Source organism: Talpa occidentalis, unplaced genomic scaffold, assembly GCF_014898055.3.
Source record: "Talpa occidentalis isolate TD23 unplaced genomic scaffold, MPIMG_talOcc4v2.1 talOcc4.14, whole genome shotgun sequence".
NCBI classification, from domain to species: Eukaryota; Metazoa; Chordata; class Mammalia; order Eulipotyphla; family Talpidae; genus Talpa; species Talpa occidentalis.
The window spans coordinates 46,564,663-46,580,239 of record NW_023601433.1 but is presented as its reverse complement, the minus strand read 5'-3'; the positions used below and the strand labels follow the sequence as shown (position 1 = coordinate 46,580,239).

The 15,577-nt window shown below is 39.2% G+C and overlaps 1 protein-coding gene across 8 annotated transcripts in view; it reads left to right on the top strand.

Annotated features, from left to right (window-relative positions):
* CCNY (cyclin Y) overlaps positions 1-15,577 on the top strand; it is a 205,585-nt gene that overhangs the window by 176,030 nt on the left and 13,978 nt on the right. For all 8 annotated transcript variants that reach the window (XM_054694995.1, XM_054694994.1, XM_037510436.2 and 5 more), the window contains one exon: positions 4,809-4,975. In XM_054694995.1, the coding sequence (XP_054550970.1) occupies positions 4,809-4,975 (167 nt within the window). The remainder of the gene's footprint in view (positions 1-4,808; positions 4,976-15,577) is intronic.

The following is a 15,577-nucleotide window of genomic DNA, read 5'->3' as shown; positions in this document are numbered from 1 at the left end:
TATGATCTTAGGGTTTTTATCTTTCCTTTTGTGGATGTAGTGAAAATTACGTTGATTGATTTTCGAATATTGAACCATCCTTGTTTCTGTGGAATAAATCCCACTTGGTCATAGTGTATGATCCTTTTAATGCATTGCTGAATTTGGTTTGCTGAGATTTTTGTTGAGGATTTTTGAATGCCTTTGTGTACATCAGGGTTATTGTTCTGTAGTTTTCTGTTTTTGTGATATCCTCATCTACTTTTGTTATCAGATTATAATTGGCCTCATAAAATGTGTTTGGAAATACTGCCGTTCTTCATTTTTTGGAGGCGTTTGGGAAGGATAGATATTAGCTCCTCTTTGAAGGTTTGGTAGAACTCACTAGTGAAACTCTGGTCCTGGACTTTTGTATTTTGGGGAATCTTTTGATTTGCATCAATTCCCTTGCATGTAATTGGTCTGTTCAGGTTTTCTCTTCCTTTCTGATTCAGTCTCAGATGGCTGTATACTTCTAAGAACTTGCCCATCTCTTCTAGGTTATTCACCTTACATACAAATGATCATAGCAATCTTTAGATCCTCTGAATTTCTGAGACATCTACTGTAACTTCTTTTTCATTTCTGATTCTATTTGAGTTTTCTCCCCTATTTTGTGAGACTAGCTAAAAATTTGTCCATTTTATTTTTTTTAAGAACCGGCTTTTGGTTTCCTTAATCTTTCGGATTTTTTGGTTTTACTTCATTTATTTCTACTCTTATTTTGTTTATTTCCTTCTACTGGCTTTTGGTTTTATTTGTTCTTTTTATTGTTCCTCAAAATGAGAGTTAAGATTGTTTTATTTTGCTCTTGTTTCTTGAAGTGGACATTTATTGCTGTATACTTTCCTCTCCATGCTGCTTTTGCTGTGTCCTATTAGTTCTCATAGTTGGTGTCCTCATTTTCGTTTGTCTCAAGGTGTGTTTTATTTCTTTTTGATTTCTGTCATGAACCCAATATTCATTCAGTAGTTTGCTGTACAGTCTCCACATATTACAGTTTCTTCCAGGTTTCTTTTTTTGGTTTGCTTTCTAATTTAATACCTTTGTTATCAGAGGAGACCCTTGGTATGATTTCAATTTTTTTGAATTTATTGATACTTATTTTGTATCCTAAAATGTGTTCCATCCTGAAGAATGTTCCATGTGCACTTGAGAAGAATGTGTATTCAGCTCTTTTTGGGGGTGCAGTGCCCTATAAATGTTCAGCCTATGTGGTCTAATTCTTTGTCAAAGGCTGTTGTGTCCTTGTTTATTTTCTTTGTGGTTGGTCTGTCCATTGGTGAAAGTGGGGTTGTGAAATACCCAACCATCACTGTGTTTCTCCTGTGTCTGTTTTCAGATTTGATAATAATTACCTTATATATTTTGATGTTCCTGCATTGGTGACTATATATTGATGAGTGTTATATCCTCCTGATGTATTGTTCTCTTCATCATTATATAATGTCCATCCTTGTGTCTTGTTATCTTTTTTAGCTGGAAATCTATCTGATATGAATTTTATCTGATATGAATATGATTGTCCCTGCCTTCCTTTGAGTCCCATTTGCTTGTGGGATTGTTTTCCAACTATGTTTATCTTTGGAGCTCAGTTGCACTTCCTGGAGACAGCAGAAAGTTGGATTTCTGATCCAACCAGCCACTCTGTGCTCTTTGATTGGTGAGTTCAGTCCATTTACATTCATAGTGATTATTGATATATAAGGGTTTGCTACTGCCGTTTTGTCCTAATTCTCTAGTTCTATTCCTTGTTCATGTGTTTGTGGATGTCCTTCACTCCAATTTAGATATGTGAGCTCCTTTCAGTAATTCTTGGATGGGAGGTCTAATGTTTTCAAACTCCTTCAGCTTCTATTTGTATGAGACCTTTTATTTCTTCCTCATATCTGAAGGATAGCCTTGGAGGATAGATTATTCTTGACTTGCAGTTTTTTATCTTTATTTTGATCATGTTATTCCTTTCTCTCCTTGCCAATAGTGTTTCCTCAGAGAAGTCATATGTAAGCATGATAAGGGTTCCTTTATAGGTATCTCTCCAGCTTCAGTATTCTTTCTTTGTTTTGAATTATTTGAAGTTTCACTACTGTGTGTCTTGGTGTATGTCTCCTCATATTTAAGTGACCCCATCTTCTTTTAGCTTTATAAACTTGTGTATTTAGCTCCTTCTCCAAGTTTAGGAACTTTTCCTCAATTATTTCTTTAAATTAGTTCCTGTTCCCTTCTCTCTCTTTTCTCCTTCTAGATTACCCATTATTCTTCTGTTACCTTTGCTCATGTAGTGGGATAATTCTCAAAAGTGTTTCCTCTTCTTTTTCCTTTGTGTTTCTCTCTCTTCTTCCATGAATTCTTTATGCTAATTAGGCATTCCATTTGGTCTATTCTACTTCCATAGTTTTTGCCAGAATTTTTTTCTACTCCATTGATCTTTTACATACCATGTGTCCATTTTTTTATTAAAAGCTTCAATTTTGGGCCTCCCCTGTGGTGCAGCGGGTTGAGTGCAGCGCTGTGAAGCTGTCCACAGCCTCGCAGTACGGGTTCAACGCCCGGCTGGCCAGGCAGATAACCACATGGTGTGTCAGACCTCTCCTGTCTCGCCCGCTGCTCCCCTCAGCAGTGTTTTCGGTCGTTGCCTGTTCTGCTCCCCGCTCTGTGTCTTGTGAATTCTCTCATCCTCCTGCACCTCTGGCCTGTACCCCAGTTCTTGTATAAATAAATAAATCTTTAAAAAAAAGGTTAAATTTCAATCTTCTTCATTAATTTTATTTCTCAGGGCATTCATTTGTTTTTCTGTGTTTTCGTATATCTTCAATGAGTTTTTCTGTGTATTCTTTCATGTCCTTGGGTTTCTTTGTTATGGTAATTTGAAACTATTTGATAGGAAAAAAAAGATCTTCCATGTCTTGTGATTGGTTACTGGAGATTTTGTACTCTATCAGTCATGAAATATTCCACTGAGGACTTAAGGTCCCATGTGTTGTTTACTCCATCTACCCATTATCAGCTTTTTAAGTTGTTCAAGTGTGTTAAGGGTACAGGACATTGACTTTTCCAGTGGATGGCACTGTATTTCTGGGAGAGCTGATCTGTAACTGCTGCATCTGGTAGTGGGCAGGGGCCTGGAAAGCGATGTGTGTGGCAGCTGTTGCTTGGTGTACCATTGATAACCCTCCTCTCTGGGTTTCACAACTGTGTCTCTGCAGTCTGTGGGCCAGGCTTTCAGTGTACCTTCGAGCCTAAAGGGCAGTGTTTGAGGGAGCTGTGATGTTCTGCACTTTGTCTTCTTCACTGTGTCCCTGCCTACCTGTCTCACCCTAGCACTTTTACACATTTCCACAGTTTCTTACTAAACAGCTCTGTGCTCCTCAGGACTGCCCTATCATGGAGGCTTGGTTTTGAACTGCAGTTTCTGCCCTGGCTGCTGTCTCCAGATGCCTCTCACAACTCACCTTTTGTTACATTGAGTTGAATTTCCTCAGCATCTCTTCTGTCACACATGGACAGCATAGGTCTCCAATGTCTATTTGGTACTCTAGTTTCTCCCCAAGTCATGCACTTCCCTGAATCCTGTGCCTCTCTGGACTACTTTAGATAATCCTTCTGGGACCAGTGCAGGAGCCTCCTCTGATGCCATCTTCCCCACTTACTGTTTTTTGCTTAGGGTTGAAATTTTCATGTAGGGATATTTCAATTAGGGGAAAAGAATGATAAGAAAATTAAATGAGATTAGTACTAAAATTCATACCACAAAAAAATATATATATTTATAAATAGATAGCTATATACAGGTGTTCACAGTAGCAAATGAGGACATAACTGAAATACCCATCTTGGTTAATTAAGTAAAACATAATTATGTAATTAAGTACACACACACATACACACACACAGTAGGACATTATTCAGCCTTAGAAATAAGGAAATTCTGATACACGCTATAGCATCATAATCTTTGAGGACATAATCTTTGAAGACATTCACTTATGCTAAGTGAAATAAACTAGACAAAAGGACAAAAACACTATGTTTTTGATGTGATGTCATTCCCAATATACAACCTTATATAAGGTATCTAAAACCACCTATTATATACCACCTATATAAGGTCTCTAAAACAGTCATATTCATAGAGACAGTAAGAAGGTGGTTGCCTGGGGCTGGTTGGGGAGAGGTTTAAATTGGGAGTTATTGTTTGGCAGATACAGAGTTTCAGTTTGGGATGATAAAAAGTTCTGGAAATAAATGGATGGTGGTCATTTCACAGCAAAGCAAATATATATAATGCCACAGAATTATACACTCAAAATAGTAAAATGTTAAACTTTATGTTTATTTTTCTACAATTTAAAAAAAAGGTTTATTAACTGTAAATCTGCAGTTACTTCAAGGTAAAATGTTTAAAAAAAATAGATAGGGAAAAATAGGCTTAGTCTCTTCACAATTTTTGTCTCTTTGTTAGAGTATTTGTTGTTTGTGAATTTATATTGATATTGTTGAAAGACTGAAAAATCAACTTGTGACTCCTGGAGTTTATTCCTGCCTCAGAGACTGAAGATCCAACTACATCCACATTGTTCAGTGGTGGGGTGTGTGCCCTGTAGCCCTTTTCATATCAGACTCACTGAACCCTTTGACTTTTTAAAAACAAGTATGATCAGGTAATAAATTCCCGTTGAAAGACTGGTGAAATAGTTAAACCATTTTAGACTTTTTTTTTTCCTCCCTATGCAAGTGTTTAGGAGAAAACAACCAAGTCACTTAGCTCTGGAGTCTTCCTGTCTTCCCAGGTTTACCTTGAAAGACTCCTAACGTATGCAGAGATCTATATCTGTCCGGCCAACTGGAAGCGAATTGTTCTAGGGGCAATCCTGCTGGCCTCCAAGGTGTGGGACGACCAGGCTGTGTGGAATGTGGATTACTGCCAGATCCTAAAAGACATCACCGTGGAGGACATGTGAGTGTGGGGTGATGACAGCGTAGTCAGTGTCCAAGGAGGGCTCCTTGGGAAGGAAACCACATGGTTTTTTGAATGGTCTTTGTAGTATAGAATGAATGGATTTCACTGAATGCCTATTGTGAGCTGTTACAAGGACATAGTTGTACAACATTTTATGTGAAACCCTCTATTTCTCTTCTTTGTGGGTATGAACAGGTACTGGTTTTGTAAAACCAGCAACATTCCTGCTTCCCTAAGGAAGTAAACATTTCCTTTATCTTAATTAGAAAGGCATAAACCATGCTGTTACAAGTCTGTGATACATTTCCTGGCTCTGTGTCTCGCTGCAGTCTGAACGAGTTAATGCCCTGCACAGCTTTTGTGTGTTTAACACCTTACCCAAAAAAATAGAAAGGCTAAAATACCTGTTTATGTTTAATTTCAGGGAGAAATTATTCATTACTTTGTCATGTTTTCCAAGTTTCTAAGTTGTCCTCATTTTCAGGGCTGCCTGTTCTCCCCCAATTGGGCGTGGAGCCTCACAGCTCATTAAAAGTGCCGTAACTGCCTCTCCACTCCCATATCTGTCAGGGTATCATTACAATTGGTCAGATTTGGGTAAAGATTTCTCAGAAGCTTGTAGGCCTATTGTCTGGCATCTCTAGGGTCCGGGGAGAAGGCAATAGTCTCAGAACTGCTTATGAGGAAGTTTCTGTTTTGGAACACACTCAATCCAGAGGAACAATTTATAGCTCTTTATTGTTAATAGGCACTGTGACACTGTTCTCACTACCAGTTTTTCTCATGTTGTTTGTTTAGTTTCCTTCAGGAAGCTTTAGGCTGGAGGTTTCCAGCAGTGTCCCAGTTCATATCCATTCCTCTGGGCCCAATAATTGTGGAGTAATAAGATCTTCACAGCAACTGTGACTGCTACCATAATGGGAGTGTTTCATGGATATATTCATTCCATATTCCTCACCAGCCAAGGGTCCTCCTTGCCTCTGGTCACTGATTCACTGGGCACCCATTTTTTTTTTTTTTTTTTTAATCTTAAATTTTATTTTTATATTCCCCCATACAATTGCAAACGCCCCATTCTGACCCCAATCCTTCCCCTCCCGCCCCCACCCCCCAAAAAGTGTCTCTGGTTCATAGTTTTTTGTTGATTTTGATTTTCACTTTCTTATAGTTATTCATTTTCCTGGTCCCTTATTTAAGTTTTCTAGATTCCTGCTATGAGTGAGACCATCCGGTATTTTTCTTTTTCTTTTTGGCTTATTTCGCTGAGCATGATCCCTTCCAGCGCCATCCATGTTGCTGCAAATTGCATGTGTTTATCTTTTTTGAATGCTGAGTAATATTCCATGGTATATATGTACCACATCTTCTTGATCCAGTCATCTACTTTTGGGCATTTGGGTTGTTTCCAAAGCTTAGCTATTGTAAACAGTGCTGCTATAAACATAGGGGTGCAGGTGCTCTTTGGAATTGATGTTTCTGTGTCCTTTGGGTAAATACCTAGGAGTGGAATTGCTGGATCATATGGAAGCTCTATGTTTAGTAGGTCCAGAAATCTCCACACAGCTCTCCATAGTGGTTGGACCAGTTTGCACTCCCACCAACAGTGCAGAAGAGTTCCTTTTTCTCCACATCCTCGCCAACATTTGTTGTTGCTAGTTTTTTTAATATGTGCCATTCTCACTGGTGTGAGATGGTATCTCATGGTAGTTTTGATTTGCATTTCCCTGATTGCAAGTGATGTTGAACATTTTTTCATATGTCTGTTGGCCATTTGCATTTCCTCTTCAGAGAAGTTTCTTTTTAGCTCTTCTGCCCATTTTTTGACTGGATTATTTTCTTTGTTGTTGCTGAGTCTCATCAGCTCTTTGCAGATTTTTGTGATCAGTCCTTTATCATTAGTGTTGGGTGGGCACCCATTTTTGTGGTGCACTGTGAAGCATACTTGTTTTTTAATGTTCCTAGTTCTTCTGATATATAGCATGTTCTTACTGTAGACCTGTAAAAATGCATTCCTGTGTCTCAATATTTTCATTATAAAAAGTAAGAAAATATAAAGAAATTTTTAAAGCAAGAAAATTTAAATTCTTGATTATATTTCAAGGTGAAACAGTAATTTTTATTCAGACCATCAAGGAAGTGAATATTTGGGTGAAAGGTAGTAAGAAGTGTTAACTTGGGCCTCCCAGGTGGCGCAGCGGTTGAGCGCTGGGTTGCGAAGCTGCCCGCGGCCTCTGCGGCGCCGGTTCGATCCCCGGCTGCTCCCCGGCCACCGGAGGAGGGTCCCACATGGCGCGCAGACCTCTCCTGCCGCCCGCTGCTCCCCTCAGCAGTGTACTTCAGTCCTTCTGCCTGCTCTGCTCCCCGCTCTGGCTCTGGTGAATTCTCTCGCCCTCCCGGCTTCTGACTGTACCCAGTGCTTATATAAACCAAACAAACAAACAAATAGATAAATAAGACATGCCTCTAGAAAATTAAAAAAAAAAAAAAAAAAAAAAGAAGTGTTAACTTGTTTTCTTTATTGGGGCTATTCTTTCATTAACTCCATGATATCATTTATTGGGGGTTATTCTTTCATCAATTCTTGGACATCATTTGACACTGAATCAATTGCATGCCTTGGGAATGACATCACAGTTGGCCCTACTTGTGTCTATAAAGTAGATGTATGACCAGTGACTGGGTGTGGGTGGGTAATGCCTATAAATATATACTTAACTACTATTTCCATTTTATGGGTCTGGATACTGAGGCCTAGAGAGGTTAAATAATGCTCCAGTAAACAAACAAGTAGGAAATCTTATTCCCCACTTTCTTAACCCCAGTGACCATTATAAGCTCGTCATAGACCACAACAGTGGAAATGAGATGTACTTTACCCTCAGGCTTTCCATGAAGAAGTGCTAACTAAATATCTGAACTGTTAATTTTTACATTTGTCATTATCTCCTTACATAAAAAGGTGAGAAGATAAAAAATAATAAGTAATTTGAAACTTTAGATACTTAGGCTCTATTTAGTGACAGCTTAAATTACCAAGTTAGGAAAAATCAAACCACTGCCAAGAATATTTCTAACACCAGCCACTGTTATGGCCACCATTCTGATAATAATGGCAGCAGTCATTGATTGAGCAGTTCCTAACCTTTGTCTACAGTAATTCATTTCTCAAGTTACCTGTGAAGGTATTAATGTGATTATTCACATTTTAATCTTATTTATTTATTTTTGTATAGAAGAACAAGGGTGCAGGCCAGAGGTGCAGGGGGTGAGAGGATGCACCAGAGACAGTGGGGAGCAGAACAAGTGGAGCTACTAAAATACACTGCTAAGGGTGAGACTAGAGGGGTCTGCTGCACCATATCTGGCCAGAGATCGAACTCAGGCTGTAGTGGTGATAGCGCTGAAACTTAACCCCTAGGCCACCAGGGAGGCCCACTGTTCACATTTTAGGATGAGTGTGAAACCTTGAGAATTTCACTAAGATACCAGGTCACTTGTTCATAACAAAGTCAAAATTGATGTTTCTTCTAAACAGTTTAAGATAAAATTAATTCAATTATTTAGTATTTAATAAGAAATAAAAGTTAAAGTCAAGATGTTTGGTCAAAATTTAATAACAGGGCCTCCCTGGTGGTGCAGGCGATTGAGCACAGCACTGTGAAGCTGTCCGCAGCCTCTGCAGCACGGGTTTGATCCTGGCTGGCTGGAGAGATATCCACGTGGCGCGACAGACCTCTTCTGTCTCGCTGCTTCCCTCAGCAGTGTATTTCAGTCAGTCTGCCTGTTCTGTTCCCCGCTCTATCTCCGGTGAATCCTCTCACCCTCCTGCACTTCTGGCCTGTACCCCAGTTCTTGTATACATGAATAAATAAATCTTTTTAAAAAAATTAATAACATATGCAAGAAATTAGAAAATGTGACCAAAGTTCATATAACTGAAGTTTAATATCGAGAATGCCTTTAAGAATATTTATAATATTCTTTCAGAGAACAAATCAGTGCCTTAAGCAGTTCTCAATTATAGTGAAACTGGATTTTTTTTCAAGTGCAGACAAGTAGTGGTAAAGGTTTTATTGAATGAAACTGCTTCAAAAAGAAAAGCATTAATATTTTAAAAGAACGAGGACTATGATCAGTCTAATAGTAGTCAGTAAGTTTGCAAACGTTTTATTCCATATAACCTGAAGAAAATTGAGAATTTTTTTAGCCTGGTTTTTGTTCCTGTCTGGAAGCTATTTGATGATCAGACTCCGTCATCATACCATACACTGATTGAGCCTCAGTGCTTCACAACAGCATTTGATGAATTCATCCAGCTGCATTGGCCGGGCAAAGAAGAATGCATACAGGAAGAACTTTTGTTCAAAAATTCTCAAATTGTAAACAGTTTTTTCCTGAGGAAACGCCCAAGTAATGCCCTTTCATTTCAATCTGCCAGACTTGAGAAGAGATTATCGGTAGGACTCACTATGAGCAGCCTGTGCCAGTAACTTCCTGTGCTCTCCCCCATTCTTGGCAGAGAGCTGGGACTGTAGACCCTGAGTCAGACCAAGTAGAAACTAGGCCAGACTGAAGTCTACCATTTGTTTTTGAGAGCTTTTGTGATCATTAGTAGTGTGGTTAATCTGTTATTATATATATTACCTTGATATAAGAGCCTATATGTTATAAGAAAAGCTCATTGAACAATTGCATATGTGCAAATTTGGGAAGGAAAATGCAAGTCCCTCCCCTTGCCCATTTGGATTCTCTCTAGGAAGGGATGTTCTCTCAAGTAGCTGATTGTTGAGATATAGAGGAAATTCCTCCCCACCCAGTCTGGGTTCTTCTAAGACTGAACTGATGAATAAGTTAACATCAGATGGATTAGAAGGAGAAAAGGTCAAAATTTAATAACAGATATGGAGAATGTACATGGTCATAAATCCCAAGGAATAGTGGAGTGGACTAGGGATATTTTTCCCATGTTTAGGGACCTGGGCACCAAGAATGGGGGGAGGGAGATACTTTACATGACAGACAAGAAAGGGGTTACTGCACCCTTAGGGCAAAGGTGAGATTCTTAGGTAGAGGACATGTTCACTGAGGAACCTACAAATGGGTGACACCCCAACACTACCACGACTGCATTCTTCTGGGTCAAAAAGGTGGAGAAATGATTGTTTCTCCAATTGGGAAAAGGGCAGACTCTTGGAGCATAATAATCTATTCTTCAATTAGGGAAGGATGGAGGACTTAGGCAGGGCACAAAATCGTCTCCTCAGCCTTGAGGGCTTTCATTGCTCTTAGATCAAAATACTTAGCATGCCAATGTGGGTGTCTTGAGGAGACCAGTTCTGAGAGTCTTGAGGTGGTCTGATTTGGGCACCTTCAGGGTGTTAGCTGAAAGGACACTCACATGCAGTGTGTTACTGCTCCTGATTGAGCACAGTTGTGTCTCCATAACTGTTTTGAGGGATAAGCCAGGTTACCATGATTGCAGATGTCTTCACACATTTTGATTGTCCTTCCCCAGAAGAATTTTGGAAAATTTTCTATCCTCACCTCAACTTTAAACTGATACAAAAAAGAATTTCATCACAGATTTCAGTAATTGAAAAGAATGTTATTTACATTGTTAACTTACGTTATTTTTGAGTAATGTGTTTTAGGTAGTGGAATTCCAAAACTATGTGATGTCCATCATCCATTTCTTACAGTTGAAAATCTTCTGTTATTCCCTTTTCTCCTTGAACTGCCTATTTCTTTCTTAGTTTTCTCTAAAGGAAGTTTCTTCCTGAAAATCCTTTCTAACAAAAATGTGCATGCAAGTTAAAACTGGGATATTATTTTTCTGGACTATAAAATTTTAATTTACTCAAAATCTCCAGGTGAGTTATCATTACTACACAATCGGGTAGAACAAACACTGCAGTTTTTTTATATGTGAATTATATTAAAAATTCAGGTGTTATGAGAAACATCTCTTAATGAGGTCAGTACTTTTTTTTTCTCCACTAGCTCAAATTTTTATATATGACTATTACTGATAGAGTAAAGCAGCAGTACAATTTTTACATTTTTCTCTTCATTAACCTGAGAGCTGAGAACATGTTCTTAGTAAGTAAATGGAATTGCAGATTTTGTTATGTCACTCAGGTCTTTGTTTAAAAAAAAAAGATTTATTTATGCATACAAGAACTGGGGTACAAGCTAGAGGTACGGGCTGTAAGAGGATCCACCAGACACAGAGTGGGGAACAGAACAGGCAGATTGGCTGAAGTACACTGCTGAGGGGAGCAGTGGGCATCAGTTCAGTCTTTAAACAGTTCTAGAATTATTTGGGTTTTTTTCCCCCCCCATACATCATTGTTCAGTGCTGTGTTTGATTTCTCCCCTAGGTGTGGTCCCCATAGTTCTCCCACTGTCATAGCACCCTTTAAAAACACATCTAGAATTACATGCTAAAGTCACATTGTTTCAGGGTAATGTGAGGGGCAGCCCAAGACCCCTAAAACTGCATACTCTAATTGGGGTCTGCCATCCACCACATAAAGACAAACCTACTCTTAGTGCATAAGACCTTCAATAGAAAATAACTACAATTAGTGGGCAATGAAGAGAAGAGACATACAGTTTAAAATTACCCATCCCCTCATGGGTAAATGCCCAGCCAAACAGGGTTAGCCCAAAGCAGAACCGCTTGCCCCAAGTCTAAGGCACTTTCTGCTGAGAACCCATAGTAAAGGGGCAGAAGGGGCCAGGCAGTCTGCATGGAAAAGAGCAAAACTAAAACCCAAGTCAAGATAAAGGTTGCCATTGTCAGCCTCCCCATAGCTCTCTCACCCACGTCTTTATGTCTTTCAAGTCTCCTTCCATATCCCCCAAGCCTCTGGCACAGGTCCAAGGCTGGAGAAGCAGGTACAGCTTTTTCACATGTCTCCCTGCTCCCTGTGCCTCCTCTGGGTTGTCTTCTTGATCTCATCCTTCTTTTTCCTAGTCTCCTCTAGCTTCTCATCTCTGCTCAACTCTACCCTCCCCTGGGTGGGGCAGGGAACCTGTATCTTCCCTGTCTATGGATAGCAAATTGTTATAATCTATCAGTAAAATAGTGAATGGACCTGTCAAGTCTTCAGTTTGTTAAAAACAAAAATTGAAAACCATTTACGTTATTAGCTCATCGTTTTGTCAACACTAAATACTGAGCTAGCACCTGTAGTAGACTTTCAAAAGTTTTCCCCTTGGAACAATGAACCTTAGCAATAGGGGGATGGAGGGAGCGGCCTGCCTTTCCCTCCCAGTGTGGGGGAAAACTGATGGGTAAAGAAGAACCTGCACACTTGATGTGTTTCTGGCCAAGTCAGTTTTAAAAGAGAGAAATGGAAGTAACAGATCCAGAAATCTGTTCATTCCCTAATTTCCTTGTGTTTGTTCCTGGCATGCTTAGAGGACGTCTTTGTGTACTATATGGGAATGCATAACATACCCCAGCATTAGGAACAGTGTCCCCCTGAGCCCTATAACAGGTACTTAGTGTTATGAGCTTATCTGTTTCCTCAAAATTCATATGTTGACGTCCTAACCACCAGTACCTCAGAATGTGACTGTATTTGGAGCTAAAAATCACTTTAATGAAGTAGTTAAGTTAAAATGGCATCATTAGTGTGGCCCTAATCCAATATGACTAATGTCTCATAAGAGGAGATTGGAACACAGAAAACAGAAGCAGAGATGGGAGATGACACAGAGAAGATGGCCATCTGCAAGCCCAGGAGGGAGGCTAGAGAGGAAACCAGATCTGTGAGCACCTTGTGCATGGACTCTGAGCCTCCAGAATTATGAGAAAATGAATTATTTAAGTCATCCAGTCTGTGGTGGATTATTATAACAAGCCTAGTCACTAATGCAGACTTCAGTGGATGCTACTTTTATAAATAAAAGTAAGGATATAGAAGTGGTTGTGAAACTGGATCGTGGGCAGTCTGGAGGATTCTTGATATACATGTTAGGAAAACCCTACATTAACTTGAAGAGGTTGTTGGTAGAAATATGGTTATTAAAGGCAATCCTGGTGGAATTCAGAAAGAAAAGATCTCATCTCAGAGATGTGCTATATAATCACAAACAGAATGTTCCTCAAATTAAGAATGTTAAAAGTGTAAAAAAAGTGCTTCCAAAGTGAAGTCTCAGATGGAAATGAAGAGCTTGCTGTTGGACTGGTGCAAAGGCAGTCCTTGTTATAAAGTCCCAAAGAACTTGACCAAAGTATGTTCTAGTGTTTTGTGGAAAGTAGAACATTTAGGTCATGAAATTAAACCTTAGCTTAGGAAATTTCTGAGCAATAGTAAAGGTACTACTTGGTCCTCAAGCCACATTCCTTACCTGCAGCATGTTACACGAGCAGTGGTTCATCTGCATATTCCACCTAGTTGTCCTCACACGGGCAACATCTATGCCACACAGGTGTTACTCTCGGTGTACTATGGAATATCTGAGTCTCAAAATTCTCCTCTTACTCTTCCTCCGAAATGTAAACAGTTAGTGGCTACTTCCCACTGAGACATGCTCAACTCTGCTGAGATCTGCACCCATCTTGTACGGAATGACCATATTTTTCTAGTAATCCTATAACCCAGAAAAAGTTATTGCCAACATTTTGACATATAACTTCCTAATGTTTACATATATCTTATTTTTGTAAAACCACCCTTGTAAATGCATTTATGAGCTTTTAAACACTTAGCAAAGTGTTAATCTCAGGTCATCAACCAGTCATTCTTTCCTGGCAGAGACAACTTGAGCGTTGTCTCTTGACTCCAGCAGGAAGTCCTAAGTTTCAGAAGGAAAGCTTTGTAAAGTGTGTTTTTCAGTGCTGTTTGACCTTCCAAGCATCCTCCTGACCCACTCTGCACCCTTCTTTCTCCTTTCTCAACCTCATCTGTGTACTAGCATCCCAGTGTGACCTTACTGATATTTCTAAGCCCAGGTTCATCTCCAGTTCAAGTATTATCCAGTAATGAGTAACCCGATTTAAAGTCCCCGCACTTACCTTTAGGCTTCAGTGAAGTCCTGTCCTGAAAGCAGCAGAATATAAAATGGAATAAAACGAAGAAATGGAAGAAGGCATTTCTCTTGCCTTCTTGAAGGCAAGAAGATTTGGAAAACCTCAAATTTTTCAATTTGAGCCTAGTCCATGTGGACACACAGCTATGGGAACAAGTTGGAGAATATTTTAAGAGGTGTCCATGAAACCGGCAAGTAGAATAGTTGGGGCAATGAACATGCAGTTAGAGAACGTTCACCGACACCAGACAGATTCGGGCTGAATAGGGCCCGGGGCCGGTTGGTGTGAGTAGTCACCCCCACACATGCTCTGACAGTCACTTTGGAAGAGAAAGGGCCAAGGACAATTGGTAGATAAATGCTTTTAAAAAATTACACTTTGGGGGGTGGTCTGTTTTGTGTGTCGTTTTTGTTTTGCAATATTCCTGAGTCCTTTTCATATGTAGACAAAGAAATTCCCAAGTAAGAGAAGCCAAGCGACTTGTCTAAATGCCGTATGACAGATGCGGACACGTAGCAGGAACCTTAGTGCCATCCAGTCCTCGCTGCCTGATTTTTTGTTTTTTTCATTGTGGTAAAATAGACATAGCATAACATTTACACTTCGTACAATTCTGTGGCCTTAAGTATATTTACGTTGTTGCATAACCATCACCAAACAGAAACTGCCTAGTAAGGGGTGCAGAAACTGTACCTTTTAAACATTAAGTCTCATTTTCCCCTCTTCCCAGCCACTGGTAACCATAATTCCATCTGTCTTTATAAATTTGACTGCTCTAATTACTGCATATATTGGAATCATATATTACTTGTCTTTTTGTTAGTGACTCATTTCAATGCATATTATGCTTAGGGTCCATCAAGGTTGTAGCATGTGTCAGAATTTTCTTCTTTATCAAAACTGAAAATGTGCCATGTATATAACATTCACATGTTATTTGTCCATCTGTCCATTGACATGCACTTAGAGACTCGGGTTGCTTCTACCTTTTGGCTGTTGGGGATGATGTTGCCATGCACATGGGTGTACAAATATCTCTTTGATGCCTTGCCTTCAATTCTTTTGGGTATTTTACAGAAATGGCATTGCTGGACTGGTGACTGGTTTTTTAATTGAATTGATTTTTCTGGGGTAAAAAAGAAGCTGGCAGGGTTGATGATGAAAGCAAAAACAACTCTGTTCCATTTCAGAAGCCTATTTACAGGTTGCTAAATTGCACCCATTCAGTTTGGTTTCTTTACAGTGTTGATCTAATGTAATAGGTAATTACAAAATGTATTTCTTTATTGATTTGAATTTATTTGCTATAAAGTTTTACATCAGAGCTATTTCTTCCTAATTATCCAGTTGAGGGTAATAAATCCACCAAGCCCATTTGCTGTGTATTATTAATTTTCTGGTAATTTACCACATTAGCATGCTATGAGATGTTCTTTTTAGATGTACTGCTGCAGTTTGGGAATTTAAATTTAGGGAAATATTTGTATTTTCTAAATTTCCCCTTAGTTTAAATATACAGTAACTCTTTTTTTTTTAAATAATAAATTTTATTTTTA